Raw genomic sequence first — 19,635 nt, 5'->3', positions numbered from 1 at the left:
ATCGTAAATAATCGTAACATCACAATGTTAGTTTACGAATGAAATGCTTGCGAAAAATTGCTTTCTGCACAAATTACACTCCTATTCACATTATTAAATAAGTTATACATTATATTTATATAAATCCAAAATGTTTATTTGCATTTGAAAGAATTTCCTAAAAGATTGAATTGATTCTATCATAATATTTCAATATTATGTCTTTCTATGGCATTCCAGAGCGAGCGATCCGCGCGTCCTTAAGGGCCGGGATTCGAGACGTGCGCTCGTATATCGGGACGGCATTCTTAAATCAATTAGCGACGAGCAAAAGAACCCATTGACCTTCGATCAGTCGACCGACCATTCGGCTACTGTGTCTCCGCCACAACCCGCGCAGCTAAAATTGCCTGTTCGCAATTTGACGGGTTTTTTTTTACGAGCTGGCTGAAACCTCAGAAAGAAGCACATAGTTCCTTCCTTCCAGATAGATATGTTTTTTAGTCCGCCCCGGACGTATTGCTGTTTCGACAGACGCCGACTGGTCCCAATCATTCTCGCTATGATCAACAAAAATTTAGCCTTGGCTCTTTCTCTTTCTCTCTCTCTTTCTCTCGTTAGAGAAAATTCCAACTATAAATTTTTTTCTTTATGTCTAAATTAAATTATATATTGCTGTTATTATTTAAACTTTTTTTTTTAAATTTAAAACAAATTTATTATTTTTAAAAAAAGGTACATATCTGTTAATATACGTATAGAATCTTGGATAATTATAGAGTAAATTTCACAAGACACGATACAAAAAACCTATATAGTTTAATCTAAGTATTCTTTTTTTACAGAATTTATTACTTGCACTTATTAAATGAATGATAATTTGTTAGGGTCAAAACACGAGGGGAGCAAAGCTTTATAACATTTATTCAATTTATTAATATTTATCCGTATTATGTTTATATTAGAATCGGACAGATACGCCATGTATCTTTATTAAACAGTTTCTCACATTGATATTTAACGTTTTATCCTTTCAAGATGGTTTTCTGTGATATCTGACAATAACACGACGGGCAGTGCACGCGTCTACCGAAGGATGGATTCTTTGGTGAAGACAGGGGTACCCGTGTTTCTGCTTGCGACGCCCTTAAAAGCTTACACGCTGACACATTCAAAAATGGGTAAGTTCGAGCAGAATAAACTGGAAGGTACTGCGATCACGATCGCGAAATGTCAAGCGGTGCAACGTTCTTGACCCAGATGCATATCAGTGCAACATAGAAAGTGATCTTTTTCTCTTTTCATCTTCATTTAGTCCGCGTGAAAACAGGAATGCACGTTCGAAAATATATCTTTTTCGAGGATATTTTTTTGACATGAGAATATTGCCAATTACCACACGTTTAGTAATTTATGTCTGTTGACAGTCTAGAAGTTAAAAGATGTATAAATTAAAAGCGCGCATAAGTAAAAATGTAAAAACCATATTCAAGGAGTAGAAAGATCCAATAAAATATTTAATTTTAATCTAATCCATTTCAATAAAAATTTCATTTACATATTTATACGCGTAAAAATGTCTCTTATATTTACTTTACAACCTTGTTAAAAGTATAAAAATTGAAAGAAGAAGTTTCGAGCATCTTTCTGTTAGATTCATCAGGGGCCAGACATGTTCACGTATCATAAATTAGCTTAAATTAGCTAATAACAGGCCAATGACACGCATTAATAAGATATAAACAATGTAATAAAACTGAAACTTCGTTAAAACGGGATAATCGATAAAAACACGAGTAACGGCAGCAGTTGGGATCAATCTCCGATCCTAATATTAGATAAGTGTACAATATATCGCGCGAGAGACCATTGGACATGACTGGAAAGAATTTCTGCCGCTTTTTAGTATCGTTCGGTACCGTTAAAGATGCCTTTAGGACACGACTGCTGCCAGGATCGATTATAAGCTGGGCTTCTTTTGAGATTCGACGCGTTCTTAACGGGACCGCGCGCAATATAATCGAAGGAACGAGTTGCATGATCACGACGCCCTTCGTACCTTTGCAACATTGCAAATAATATCGCGGCTGCAATCCGTGATCAATTTCGCATTTTATATCTTTCAGAGAACGGAAATCTGCGTGCCCATTACACGAAGACGACGATCAAAGCCGGCGAGATATTGCGGCTCGTAGCGGTCTTTCAGGATACGAGGAGATGCAGCTCGGTCTCCTTCGGGATTTCCGGCGGATATCCCGAAAAGGACCAATACGCCCAATGCATCGATCTTCATGGACGAGACTTTCCGGTGTCGACCAGAGGCGAGTTTTACGCGATCTGTCGAAACGGAAGCGTCGATACCGGAAGTGACGCGGTACTTTACAAGGTTCAGCATCTTTCAGGATACGAGGAAATGCAGCTCGGTCTCCTTCGGGATTTCCGGCGAATATCCCGAAAAGGACCAATACGCCCAATGCATCGATCTTCATGGACGAGAATTTCCGGTGTCGACCAGAGGCGAGTTTTACGCGATCTGTCAAAACGGAAGCGTCGATACCGGAAGTGACGCGGTACTTTACAAGGTTCAGCATCTCGCCAAGAGACAGTTGCCTCTTAAAGTGAGTGAGCTTTTATGAAGCTTATACTATCTTTTTTAATAATCAACGCTAAAAAATATCTTATTATGTTTTTCATTCTTTTCGATTATCGATTAAATTAATTTGTTGCTTCAGGTACGATTGATAGCGGGACCGCTGCCCGTGCCGTTGCCGAAGGAATACGGCGGTCTAATGCAGTTGAAAACGTCGACGCAAGGTCCAATAGTTTTGGGCTGCGTAGTTCCGGAAAGACCGGTGCATAATCCGGAAATGCTTGAATTAGTTGCATCCGGGAACGGTGCGCCGAGAGTGCGAAGGGCTAAATTGGGTTACCCTTCGGAGGTGAGATTGCTGGCCTCCCCAAAAATTCAACGATTACTATCAGCCTGCAGGCAAATCAATTAATTTAAAGCATAATTAACTTTGCTTCGATAAAATTAAAGTTCAGTTTCCTAATAAAGACTTTAACATATTATTCAAATTAATCACTTAGAGTATAAATTACAGAAGTAAAAATTAAATATCTTTTTTTATTCGTTGACTGTATTATTCGAATAAAATTGTCTAATTCTGGTTTCTTGGCATGTCTAAACTTTTCTAAAAATTTCATTAATTTGATTTGACGTATCACAGAAATCAACTGTTAACTTATTATATTGGAATTTATATTCTATGTGGTTGAACTCGTTTTTCTACTTTAGCCGAGCGGTCGAGGATCGTGCAATCGAGCCACGAGTGGCGCACGTGAAACTGCATCCGCCGACAGCTGAGAGTTTGAAGGAGATGCATCTGAAGAAGATCAAGCCGAAGTCGGAGACTAAACCGATTCTGCAAAGTCTAAAGGATGGACTGGTACACCTGAAGCGGAACACGGCGAAAGAATGGAACCAACAGACCGAAGCAGAACACCGGAAACGGCATTCTTGAAAGAATCTCGAAACTCGCTCAAAGCAGCAGAAACCGCAATCCCGCGAAGAAATCGGCCTCGTTCACGTTCGCGGTAAGACCGGAAATAGCCATGAGATCTCAGGAACGTTACTCCAGTCTGGAACCGGAAACTACCTCCCATCAGACTCGTCAGAATCAAAACGCTAAGCAACCGGTACAGAGATCCGTATCGACCAGCGTGTTGGAGGTACCGACGTGCATCGAACTGCAGCCCAACTACTCCCGTGTGAGGGACAGCCTGACACCATTGCCGTTACCACCGAAGCTGGTCAGGACCAGCAACAAAAATGAGGAGATCTACGCCGAGATCTGCGATACCGTGATGGTAGACCAGGTACAAAAATGTCCAGGAAGCCACGTAATGGCGCGAATCAGGATCGTCATGCAGGGCCATGATTCGTCCTTAGAAACGCGCAATGTGATCGGCAACGAGAGGTACGCGAACTCGATGGTGATGAGCGAGCAGATCGACTCCATTATCAGTACAGAGGACGCAATGATCTATAACACCGTGTTCTGAGATTATCGAGTCAACGTACAAATCGCTATGATGATGCTCATAATAATACGAAAACGACCAAAAAAAGAATTTAATTGTAACTTGCAGCAGCGACATGTGAAATTTTTAAAGTGTAGGCAAACCGCTGTGTTCATCGATCGACTTTCTATTCACTGTTTCGAGGAATGTATTATATTACATAAGCATGTGCATATTAAAAATATGTTTCTTAGAATGATGAATTGCTCAAATTAATTATGAATGTAAGTATAACCTGCGACAAAATAAAATTTATCTAATTTTTATTAATTCATGATTGCTCTGTGAAATCAGTTTTGTGATGAATATTAAACAAACAAAATAATATGATGAGAAAAATATCAGCACGATTCGTATATATAAACAAGATATATATTTTATGTCTTTTTAAACTTTGTAGATTTTTTCAGCTTTTTTTGCAATCGTTCTCTTTTCTGAGATACGATATTGCTCTCTTTACTTTTACGGGAATTATTTTCTATTGCCTTTTTCATCACTTCGATAGCTTTCTCTGTATCCTGAGCAGGATCTATATTTAAATTATCATCAAGATACTTTCCTGAGAATCCTTTCGGGAATACTGGCTTTGATAACAGAGATCGCAAGTGATTTCTCTTTGCCTTTAATTGTCGTCTCAATGCTGCTGCTTCTTCCGATTCCGTTGATAATTCACTAAAATAAAAAAATAATATAATTTACATTGTATAGATAAAAAATATAAGCAAATCAATTCATTTCTCTTACTTATCGTTGTCGTCATCGTCTAAGATCATATCCATATCCTCCATTGCTTTCCGTAACCAACTTTTCTGAGTATTCTGCCGGCGACATTTTAATTCCAGTTTATCAATATCGCGAGCAACATCTACTCTTTCTTTTACAGAGATTAATAGCCTATCTACTACAGGAAATGTAGGTAAATCATGCGCTAGAAACAGAGATTCATGTTATTATCATATTTATAATTATTAATAAATGAATATTAATTAATGAATATTAACGTACTACGTCCAAGAGTTTTGCACAACTTGCTGTAGTTCTGTTTTTCAGAAGGTTCCATCATTAGAACTGTGATACCTTCTTTTTCTGCTCTTGCCGTTCTACCGCTCCTGTGTACGTAATTCTGTAAAATAATTGTCAAATCAGTTTTGTGTGAAAGTATTATAATGTTATATTAGCGTTAATATTTTAGATATTCACCTCGGATGTCCTTGGGACTTGATAATGTATTACATGCTCTATGTTAGGTATATCTAAACCTCGCGCGGCTACATCCGTGGCTATTAATAGTCCATTTTCATCAGCTTGAAACCTATAATCCCTCTTCCAATTAGTACGAATTTCACAAAAAAATGTATTTAATGTATATATATATTTATACAACCTTTCGAGATTTTTTAGACGTTGTCGTTGTTGCATATTGGCATGCAGAGGTAAAGGTTTGCACTCAAGTATGTTGAAGAGGGTGGATAATCTCTTGACACAGCCGATGCTGTTACAAAATACTAATGTCCTTCCACTGTGTTTCTTCAAAAAGTAATAAAGGTAATAATCCTTGTGGTCGATCGTGCATGCTATTCGACATTCGGTCAAGTTATCAGCCATAGCTGATAATATAGATTTGATTAATACATAATGCATGAGTAGCCCACATGTTTGACGATTGATAATTAAGATGCATGTATACCTGATTCTTTTGTAAGATCGACGACTTTAGGATTTTTTATTTTTAACAAGTGTATAATCGTTTGCAGTTTCTGGCCAGGAGTGAGTTTGTATATTTTACTCCTAGCGTATCGTTTCTTTTTTCTCTCGAGATAATCCGGAAGATCGTGCACCATAGTTAAAGTAGCCGAAAAAACAAACACCTGCCGTTTCTCCAGCTTGATCGGATTTGCATTCATTTTTTCTATGAGATCGTGTAATTCTTGAAAATGACCCTTCTCCATCATTCTGTCTGTCTCATCAATAGCTAAGTACCTAAATTATATAACAAATTTTCTATAATATAACAAAAGATTATTTTCTCTTTCAGAAGAGAAAAAATAATATCTTATTTTCTCTCTTCTGTTTAAAAATTGGCAATTACTTAATAGAATCAACTTGATTTAGATGAGAATTGCCTTCTTGAATCAGTTCCCACAATCTTCCAGGTGTAGCGATGACAATTTCAGGACCTTTATTTAATATCCTTTCTTGTTTTACTGCTGCCATACCTCCAAGAATAACAGCTATCTATAATAATATATCATTATAATTAAAATTATACATAATATAATTATATTATCTAAAAAATAATATATTGTATTATTCTAAATTTGAAAAAAAATTAGCTTCACCTTAATATCTGTATATTTTGCTGCTTGAGTAAGATGGTTCTTTATTTGGATCGCTAATTCGCGAGTTGGTGTCAAAATTAATGCATACAAGGGTTTGATTGGGATATTTTGACAATCATCAAGCTTTATATCTTTTATAACATGTACACAATTTTTGGATTCTGATATATTTTCATTTTCTGAATCAGAATTATCATCTATAAAAGATTTAAAGTTAAAGAATTAATAGTAACTATTAATGCATTAATTCGATTTTACAAAAAAAAAGTAAAAAAGAATATTGCTGTACTACCTTTAGCTTCTATTTTTGAACAACTCCATTGACTATTTTGAGAGTCATATTTTATAGTTTCTTTAGACACTGGTATTTCTAACTCCTGCTTCTTCAAATCCAAGATACCTTTTATTATTGGGATACCAAAAGCTAATGTCTTGCCACTACCAGTTTCAGCAGCACCTAATATGTCTCTGCGGCCTAATATAGCAGCTGGCAATGTCTGAGCTTGTATCGCAGTAGGAGAATGAAAATTCTGATCAGCTAAAGCTTTTATTACAGTAGTAGGAACACCAATAGAGCTCCATGCTTCAATATTAATCTTTGCCAAATTTTTATTATTTGTATCACAGGACAAATCATTTTCGCTATCAGAATCAATTTGTGAATTAATAATTTTGCGCTCTGTTGATTTTATTGTTTTCTCATCCAATTTCTTTGATTTAGCTTTCTTAACTTTCAATTTTTTTATGGGAGTCTCAGCACTGTCGATATTACTTTCTTTCCATTCATCTAAACATTTGCGCTTTGCTATTGACTATAATTCATTAATTAATAATTCATTAATAATTTTAATAACAATTTCAAAATATGAGAATAAGTATCAATGAAACAAATTACTTACTTTTTTCTTTTTGACAAATTTTACTTCTGTAGTTATAATCTTGCCTTTCTTGCTGTTCCGTTCTAAACTATAATCAGTTAATTCCTCTATTCCAATTAATCCTTCTATGCCATTGGATAATAAAGTACCTTCCAATGTTATAGGTTTCCATTCACTATCATTAATTCGTTTGGTTTTCATGATTCTAAAATATTTAATTTTATTGTTATATAGGCTTCGGAATGTTCAACGTGGTCAGATAACCTCAACAATCGTATGTGTGTGTGTGGTTGTGTGTTACATACGGAATTCTTTTCTTATAATTATTTGACTATAATTAACAATAAATCACACTATACATATATCTCAATAGTGATTAAAGGATTAACTAACAAAAATCACAAATTCAACAATGATAAAAACAAAGAAATGCGCACGTGCCGATGAAATTTGTATAAATAGGTATTCAAACATCATCTACAGCTGTTCTCAACAAACTATGGAAGTGAAGATACTAATTCACACACAATCCTTCCCTTTAAAATATATAATTATTCAAATACTTACATTTTGTAAAAAAATATGAGTTTTAGAAGGAAATTTATTCTTCATTAACTTTTTTTTTAAATCAAATTAAAATAATATAATATTCCCTTCTATTAAAAATAGCAATTTATCGATACGATAACGTATACGCACTTTATATAATTAAATTTTTATCCTTGACATACAAAAAAATCTATTTATATAGCACGCGCGTGTGTGCTAAAATTTTTCACACGGTAAAGCCACAGTATATACAGTAGCGCAACTCTCCCGATTTTGTGTTGGCCAAAACGGAGTGCGCATGCGCGAAATAAGTAAGTTGGCCAGTAACGCCATCTAAATTTCTCTCTCACTTACTCTTTTTTTTCTACTCTTTCGTTCTCTCTCACACTAATTAAATACCCAATTAAATGCCTACTACCTACCTTATTTGGCGGAATAGATGACATTATATGTTATTTATTGTACGATCGCACAATTTATCAGAGTTTTTGATACAATGCGATTACGAAACGATTACAGCTATTTAATATAATTATATTTGTAATTATAACTTTATATATATATGTTTTCTTGATACTGTCTTTATAATACATTTAACAATTTTCGAATAATATTTTATATTCCTTTTTTTTGCTCTCTCTATTAGTTCATGTAATATATTTTGCATATAGCATAATTATTTATGTAATATATTGTATATTAACATAATTATATTTATTTTTTCATTATTTTATTTTTTTCCTTTTTCAAATATATTATTAACAATTTATCTGTATATATTTTTTATTAAAATACATTATTTTGGATTATTATTTATTGCTACATATGTATTAATGAGTTAGAGACAGAAAGATAAACGAGAGTGAGCGAGAGAAAAGTTCAGATGGCGTTACCGACTAACTTACTTATTTCGCGCATGCGCACTCCGTTTTGGCCAACACTAACATCAAAGGTGCCGACAGGGAGTTGCGCTACTGTATATACTGTGTTATTATGCTTAAGCTTTGAGCTTGCCTTATTGCTACAATTATAATGAATAAATGCAAGTGAAATTAATAATTATTATTATTATGTTATATGTGCTATAATTTAGAAGATATAATCATACAAAAATATGATATTGTATAATACTTAATATTCAGAACTCAAAACTTTGTAAAAAATTTGCATTTGTCGCAATAATTTTTAATGAAACATGAGTGAAATAGATAACAAGAATGTTCCATTAAAATCTAAATGCAAACTTTCCAATCAGTCGTATTCTACGGCTTGCAACGAAGATGATCACGATTGGTGGGCGAGTGACAGCGGTTCCAGCACAGGATCGTATTACTCCGATACCGACAGGTAAAACAAGATTAACTTAACACAAGTTTAGTTTAAGTTAATATTTTAAATATATTTTTCTAATAAACTCGATAAAATATATTTTTCCATGACTTGAAATTGCAGTTCTGCGGTTGAATGGGAATCCGAGATTAAACCCAATGGAGAAGTATTTTACATAGAATCTGTAGAGGAGAGTCTGTTCGAGTCTGGCCATACAACTTTGGACAATAAGAATGACAGTTCTCAACCTGAATTGACTCGTCGTCGTAGCACAAGAGCTGGTAAATTGTTCCGTCTAATCAGACGTAAAGAGAGTAAGCGGTGGAGTACGAGAAATAAGAGGATCAACAATAGCAATGCGGCAAGCAACACAGTCGAACAAGAGAAAGGAGATGGCAGCGGAAGCAAGGAAGTCACATTTCGAGATTTCCAGGTAATGATTGAGGCACTGAATACAATGAGAAAAAAATATATTTAAAAAAATTAAAAATAAATAATTTTATAACATATAAGGCAGGAGAAACTCGTCAAGTTACATTGTGGATTGATCCTGAAAGAAGACATAAGTTGGGCAGAAGAGCAACCTTATGCGAAGCATATTTTGGTATCATACCAAAAGCATTTTCAGATAAAGTGAGAGTTATGGTGGCAGGATTTATACCCGATGGTGAAGCTATGAAGAATAAAAATATTAAAATTGGGGATTGGTTACGGAGAGTTAATTCGAACAATGTTACTTTTCAAAATTTAGATCAGATATTATCTGAAATCATCACACCATCAAATGTAAGATTAATAAATGACAGAAGAGTTTTAATAAATTTCTTAAGAGTCCAATTTGTCATATAATTAAACACAATATTAAATTGTAAATTTGTATTTTCTTCATATCTTTCTCAGATTTTCTTTAAAATGTAAAAATTTTTTATTTTTATAGGTAATATTAGAATTGGAAAGAGTAGCTGGTGTTGATGTTACTGCAAAACTATCAAGAATAATTCAGCCAAAAGTAATTAGTTTTTATATAAATGCAGCAGTTATAAAGAGTTTATGTGATAAAAATTTGATTAATTATACCTTTTAGCAATCGATCTTAGCCCAATATTTAATAAATAGAGAAAATAGTAATTCCTTGATGGAATTGTTATTGGATTATCCATTGGGTGTATTATATTTAAAAACTACAGATCTTTCGGAAGTAGGCCAAGAATTGCAAGGTGTATTGTACACATTTCCACGATCTGGAACTAAAAACATAAATTCTTCCTTGTGTACGGCAAGAGGAGCTTTTATAACTCTTAATCATTTATTACCTAGTATAGTAAACCTACAACCTGTCAGGTACACACATATTTATATATTAAAAAATATATATTTAGTTATAAGTTAAAAAAAAAGAATAACAAATGCATGTATATTTTCTAGTACGACTATCCGCATAGGCGAAAAAGAAGCACATGTCGTATATACATCTCGCGATGATGAATTGCTTTTAATAACTTTACCCGATAAATGGTAAATCTTGCTTAAGAACAATATATTGTGTGAAAAAAATATAGTAGCATCATATATGGACATCTGTAATGTAAATCTTATTATTTTTTAGCTGCACCTCTCAAGAAGCTATCAAGATTACGGAGGATATTGTTAGAACATTAGAATTTACTTATCAATCATTGACAAAGTGCTTTACTTCTGTGGAAAATCAATCTTCCTTGGATCATTTCTTCGCTCTATTTATACATAGATTATTAAACATCAAAGATTCTTGCAAAGATACTGATGCAAGAAAAAATTTATCAAAATCGGAAAATAGTATAGAAAATATAGAAAATTATAAATTCAGAAGCGCTTTTTCCATTGCAAGTTATATACAACTACCGAGAGATGCGCAGATTCAAATAGACGCAGCGTTAAGTGAAATGGAAGCTATGGATTACAGAGACTGGGTATATTGTAATATTTCTTTAAATCAAATAATTTAAATAATGATGAGAATATTTTTGTGTTAGAAACTATTTATATTGAAAGTTTAATAGACACGTATGTTTTGACAGAATGAGGATCCTATGGATTGTCAGAGATTATATACTATATTAGGGAGTTGCATTTATCATAAATGCCATCTTTTGGGATCTCATTTACCTCACGAAGATTTGATCGACGTGCATTCATTTCTGAGACACAATGGTCTGTTGAATCTGGTGAATCAGGAACAAGTAAAGTGCCTTGTTCTGTGGAAGCAGATTTATCCTTCATCTTGCAATCGCGGCGGTATTGATGGTAGCAGTAGTGATCAATTTTTAATACCTAATGGAAAGTGGTTTTTATTGGTTGTCGGATACGGACACGATTTATTAGCGGTCCTGTTGGAATCTGGAGGATGTACTGCAAAGTGAATATGTTATCATAAATATATATGCATATATATATATATATATATATAAAATGTATATGGTATATATATATATATATATATATATATATATATATATATATATATATATATATATATATATATATATATATATATATATATATATATATATATATATATATATATATATATATATATATATATATATATATATATATATATATATATATATATATATATATATATATATATATATATATATATATATATATATATATATATATATATATATATATATATATATATATATATATATATATATATATATATATATATATATATATATATATATATATATATATATATATATATATATATATATATATATATATATATATATATATATATATATATATATATATATATATATATATATATATATATATATATATATATATATATATATATATATATATATATATATATATATATATATATATATATATATATATATATATATATATATATATATATATATATATATATATATATATATATATATATATATATATATATATATATATATATATATATATATATATATATATATATATATATATATATATATATATATATATATATATATATATATATATATATATATATATATATATATATATATATATATATATATATATATATATATATATATATATATATATATATATATATATATATATATATATATATATATATATATATATATATATATATATATATATATATATATATATATATATATATATATATATATATATATATATATATATATATATATATATATATATATATATATATATATATATATATATATATATATATATATATATATATATATATATATATATATATATATATATATATATATATATATATATATATATATATATATATATATATATATATATATATATATATATATATATATATATATATATATATATATATATATATATATATATATATATATATATATATATATATATATATATATATATATATATATATATATATATATATATATATATATATATATATATATATATATATATATATATATATATATATATATATATATATATATATATATATATATATATATATATATATATATATATATATATATATATATATATATATATATATATATATATATATATATATATATATATATATATATATATATATATATATATATATATATATATATATATATATATATATATATATATATATATATATATATATATATATATATATATATATATATATATATATATATATATATATATATATATATATATATATATATATATATATATATATATATATATATATATATATATATATATATATATATATATATATATATATATATATATATATATATATATATATATATATATATATATATATATATATATATATATATATATATATATATATATATATATATATATATATATATATATATATATATATATATATATATATATATATATATATATATATATATATATATATATATATATATATATATATATATATATATATATATATATATATATATATATATATATATATATATATATATATATATATATATATATATATATATATATATATATATATATATATATATATATATATATATATATATATATATATATATATATATATATATATATATATATATATATATATATATATATATATATATATATATATATATATATATATATATATATATATATATATATATATATATATATATATATATATATATATATATATATATATATATATATATATATATATATATATATATATATATATATATATATATATATATATATATATATATATATATATATATATATATATATATATATATATATATATATATATATATATATATATATATATATATATATATATATATATATATATATATATATATATATATATATATATATATATATATATATATATATATATATATATATATATATATATATATATATATATATATATATATATATATATATATATATATATATATATATATATATATATATATATATATATATATATATATATATATATATATATATATATATATATATATATATATATATATATATATATATATATATATATATATATATATATATATATATATATATATATATATATATATATATATATATATATATATATATATATATATATATATATATATATATATATATATATATATATATATATATATATATATATATATATATATATATATATATATATATATATATATATATATATATATATATATATATATATATATATATATATATATATATATATATATATATATATATATATATATATATATATATATATATATATATATATATATATATATATATATATATATATATATATATATATATATATATATATATATATATATATATATATATATATATATATATATATATATATATATATATATATATATATATATATATATATATATATATATATATATATATATATATATATATATATATATATATATATATATATATATATATATATATATATATATATATATATATATATATATATATATATATATATATATATATATATATATATATATATATATATATATATATATATATATATATATATATATATATATATATATATATATATATATATATATATATATATATATATATATATATATATATATATATATATATATATATATATATATATATATATATATATATATATATATATATATATATATATATATATATATATATATATATATATATATATATATATATATATATATATATATATATATATATATATATATATATATATATATATATATATATATATATATATATATATATATATATATATATATATATATATATATATATATATATATATATATATATATATATATATATATATATATATATATATATATATATATATATATATATATATATATATATATATATATATATATATATATATATATATATATATATATATATATATATATATATATATATATATATATATATATATATATATATATATATATATATATATATATATATATATATATATATATATATATATATATATATATATATATATATATATATATATATATATATATATATATATATATATATATATATATATATATATATATATATATATATATATATATATATATATATATATATATATATATATATATATATATATATATATATATATATATATATATATATATATATATATATATATATATATATATATATATATATATATATATATATATATATATATATATATATATATATATATATATATATATATATATATATATATATATATATATATATATATATATATATATATATATATATATATATATATATATATATATATATATATATATATATATATATATATATATATATATATATATATATATATATATATATATATATATATATATATATATATATATATATATATATATATATATATATATATATATATATATATATATATATATATATATATATATATATATATATATATATATATATATATATATATATATATATATATATATATATATATATATATATATATATATATATATATATATATATATATATATATATATATATATATATATATATATATATATATATATATATATATATATATATATATATATATATATATATATATATATATATATATATATATATATATATATATATATATATATATATATATATATATATATATATATATATATATATATATATATATATATATATATATATATATATATATATATATATATATATATATATATATATATATATATATATATATATATATATATATATATATATATATATATATATATATATATATATATATATATATATATATATATATATATATATATATATATATATATATATATATATATATATATATATATATATATATATATATATATATATATATATATATATATATATATATATATATATATATATATATATATATATATATATATATATATATATATATATATATATATATATATATATATATATATATATATATATATATATATATATATATATATATATATATATATATATATATATATATATATATATATATATATATATATATATATATATATATATATATATATATATATATATATATATATATATATATATATATATATATATATATATATATATATATATATATATATATATATATATATATATATATATATATATATATATATATATATATATATATATATATATATATATATATATATATATATATATATATATATATATATATATATATATATATATATATATATATATATATATATATATATATATATATATATATATATATATATATATATATATATATATATATATATATATATATATATATATATATATATATATATATATATATATATATATATATATATATATATATATATATATATATATATATATATATATATATATATATATATATATATATATATATATATATATATATATATATATATATATATATATATATATATATATATATATATATATATATATATATATATATATATATATATATATATATATATATATATATATATATATATATATATATATATATATATATATATATATATATATATATATATATATATATATATATATATATATATATATATATATATATATATATATATATATATATATATATATATATATATATATATATATATATATATATATATATATATATATATATATATATATATATATATATATATATATATATATATATATATATATATATATATATATATATATATATATATATATATATATATATATATATATATATATATATATATATATATATATATATATATATATATATATATATATATATATATATATATATATATATATATATATATATATATATATATATATATATATATATATATATATATATATATATATATATATATATATATATATATATATATATATATATATATATATATATATATATATATATATATATATATATATATATATATATATATATATATATATATATATATATATATATATATATATATATATATATATATATATATATATATATATATATATATATATATATATATATATATATATATATATATATATATATATATATATATATATATATATATATATATATATATATATATATATATATATATATATATATATATATATATATATATATATATATATATATATATATATATATATATATATATATATATATATATATATATATATATATATATATATATATATATATATATATATATATATATATATATATATATATATATATATATATATATATATATATATATATATATATATATATATATATATATATATATATATATATATATATATATATATATATATATATATATATATATATATATATATATATATATATATATATATATATATATATATATATATATATATATATATATATATATATATATATATATATATATATATATATATATATATATATATATATATATATATATATATATATATATATATATATATATATATATATATATATATATATATATATATATATATATATATATATATATATATATATATATATATATATATATATATATATATATATATATATATATATATATATATATATATATATATATATATATATATATATATATATATATATATATATATATATATATATATATATATATATATATATATATATATATATATATATATATATATATATATATATATATATATATATATATATATATATATATATATATATATATATATATATATATATATATATATATATATATATATATATATATATATATATATATATATATATATATATATATATATATATATATATATATATATATATATATATATATATATATATATATATATATATATATATATATATATATATATATATATATATATATATATATATATATATATATATATATATATATATATATATATATATATATATATATATATATATATATATATATATATATATATATATATATATATATATATATATATATATATATATATATATATATATATATATATATATATATATATATATATATATATATATATATATATATATATATATATATATATATATATATATATATATATATATATATATATATATATATATATATATATATATATATATATATATATATATATATAAAATGTATATGGTGTTATTATTATTTAAGTTTTTATTATTCCCATTTAGGTATAATGATGCAATAGGCCCGGATGTATTTTATGTAGAAGAAGCTCAAGAGACGCTGAAGCATATACAAAAAATAGGAATCACAATTTTGGCCTCAAAGTGGATTACATCTAATGCCAGACCAGAAGTAATACCATACGAGGAACATGCAATGACAAAAGTGTCATCCAGTATAACGGAGAATCTACTTGGTTTAATAAAATTGTCCGACGCGCAAATTGTACCGCCTAAACAAAATGTCAATCCTACTAATAAAAAGCTGCAAGAGCTGCCTTCTATTTTGAAGAAACGTAGTTCTGAAGACAGCCCTATGATCTCAGGTTCTGGTAAGTTACAATACATGCAGAAGCACAATATGAAATTAATTCAAAAATTTTTTACATTGTGTATTTTATTCCTTCTCTCTGCTTTCGTCAATTTTTACATTATATACAAATAGTGTACATGTTGTAATATGGAATTATTTTACAAGTATGTTTGTCTTTATACATTTAGTATATTCTTTACACACTTCTGAAGATTCGCTCAGTCAAGGAACAGGTGGAGTTAGTGAAATGAGTGACGAGGCAATGCCTATTCTTGGAAGACGAGCAACTAGAGAAAAAATCAATTCGGCATCGAGATATTCCGATGACAGTGATTCAGATATCGACATATATAAGGTAACTATCTTTCTAGCTAAAAGATAATAGCGGCTGATAATTTTCAAGTAATTTAAACAAAAAGTGTATTAAGAACAACTATTCGTAATATATATTATACAAATGTAGATATATCTGTCGATTTTCTTACAGAATGATAGTCATGTACTCAACACAATGGATATATCCAATATACGGGAAAATTTATTAAATCAAGTTGAATACTTGATACCGAAAAAATTGACTGCTGGTGATAAAAATTATTTATATCATTACGTTCACTTAGACACAGTGGAAGGGATTCTATTGTCATCAATACCAATTCAAAATACATCAAACGACAACAGGATTCTTGTTAACTTCAACAAATGTGTACATGTTATCCATAGACTATTACATAATACAGTGAGATTTAAGAAAATGTTGAATCAAGATATAGAGAAAACTGCTATCAATAGAAGTTTAATCGCTATTAAAGAGCATGGTGTGCTATTTGAATGGGAAAATATAACATTTTGGGTAATTGGACGTCTCTACACAAGCCCCCATCCAAAGGAGTTGTATGTGTGCCATCAAGACGCTGCACCACAAAATTTGATCGAAATAGCTTTTCAATTACATTCATAATTTTTATATTGTATATCTAAATGGAAAACACACGTTTTTATCCAAGTCTTTATTTTATTAAAAATTGATTTTTATTTTATATACATAACATCAATTTCATTAAATCATTTATACGTCGACAGATTACTTATTAGCTTGTTTTTCGACACTGAACTCTACAAATACATCAGAATCAAAGTTTTAAAAAAAATTTTTTTTTATTTTTTATATATATATATATATATATATATATATATAATAGTTTCCTATATATATATATTATATATGCTATTTAATAATCT

The 19,635-nt window shown here is 22.5% G+C and overlaps 3 protein-coding genes across 5 annotated transcripts; 2 read left to right on the top strand and 1 right to left on the bottom strand.

The window, feature by feature from the left end:
• Nucleotides 1-1,012: 1,012 nt before the first annotated feature.
• On the top strand, nucleotides 1,013-4,224 carry LOC115233198 (the record flags this gene model as incomplete). The annotated part of the gene is given in 6 exon segments (XM_029803498.1): nucleotides 1,013-1,160; nucleotides 2,106-2,365; nucleotides 2,562-2,597; nucleotides 2,712-2,968; nucleotides 3,278-3,473; nucleotides 3,475-4,224. Coding segments are annotated over 6 exon segments (1,467 nt in total), but the record flags the coding sequence as incomplete, so codon positions are not given.
• Nucleotides 4,225-4,415: 191 nt separating this feature from the next.
• Nucleotides 4,416-8,313, bottom strand: LOC115233178 (ATP-dependent RNA helicase DDX24). 2 transcript variants are annotated; one of them, XM_029803470.1, is made up of 11 exons: nucleotides 7,847-8,313; nucleotides 7,301-7,484; nucleotides 6,694-7,213; nucleotides 6,402-6,598; nucleotides 6,152-6,297; nucleotides 5,750-6,042; nucleotides 5,447-5,669; nucleotides 5,263-5,374; nucleotides 5,068-5,185; nucleotides 4,807-4,990; nucleotides 4,416-4,734 (listed from the first exon to the last, which is right to left on the bottom strand). In XM_029803470.1, exons 2-11 carry the CDS (start codon nucleotides 7,478-7,480, stop codon nucleotides 4,440-4,442), a joined length of 2,268 nt encoding a protein of 755 aa, XP_029659330.1. In that variant the 5' UTR covers nucleotides 7,481-7,484; nucleotides 7,847-8,313; the 3' UTR covers nucleotides 4,416-4,439. The 2 variants fall into 2 exon arrangements, with proteins under 2 accessions (XP_029659330.1, XP_029659331.1); XM_029803471.1 differs by lacking the exon at nucleotides 7,847-8,313 and adding an exon at nucleotides 7,721-7,736.
• Nucleotides 8,314-8,663: 350 nt separating this feature from the next.
• On the top strand, nucleotides 8,664-19,421 carry LOC115233180 (protein inturned). Of its 2 annotated transcripts, XM_029803475.1 has the most exons (12): nucleotides 8,666-8,870; nucleotides 8,971-9,175; nucleotides 9,281-9,590; nucleotides 9,671-9,943; nucleotides 10,095-10,166; nucleotides 10,242-10,498; nucleotides 10,583-10,672; nucleotides 10,764-11,106; nucleotides 11,215-11,552; nucleotides 18,087-18,412; nucleotides 18,582-18,748; nucleotides 18,881-19,420. In XM_029803475.1, the coding sequence occupies exons 2-12, from the start codon at nucleotides 9,024-9,026 to the stop codon at nucleotides 19,352-19,354; spliced, it is 2,802 nt and encodes a 933-aa protein (XP_029659335.1). In that variant the 5' UTR covers nucleotides 8,666-8,870; nucleotides 8,971-9,023; the 3' UTR covers nucleotides 19,355-19,420. The 2 variants fall into 2 exon arrangements, with proteins under 2 accessions (XP_029659336.1, XP_029659335.1); XM_029803476.1 differs by having other exon boundaries at nucleotides 8,664-9,175; nucleotides 18,606-18,748; nucleotides 18,881-19,421.
• Nucleotides 19,422-19,635: the final 214 nt, after the last annotated feature.

Source organism: Formica exsecta, unplaced genomic scaffold (assembly GCF_003651465.1).
Source record: "Formica exsecta isolate Colony F162 unplaced genomic scaffold, ASM365146v1 scaffold161, whole genome shotgun sequence".
NCBI lineage: Eukaryota > Metazoa > Arthropoda > Insecta > Hymenoptera > Formicidae > Formica > Formica exsecta.
The sequence above is the reverse complement of the archived record's forward strand: the minus strand, read 5'-3'. Positions and strand labels throughout refer to the sequence as shown.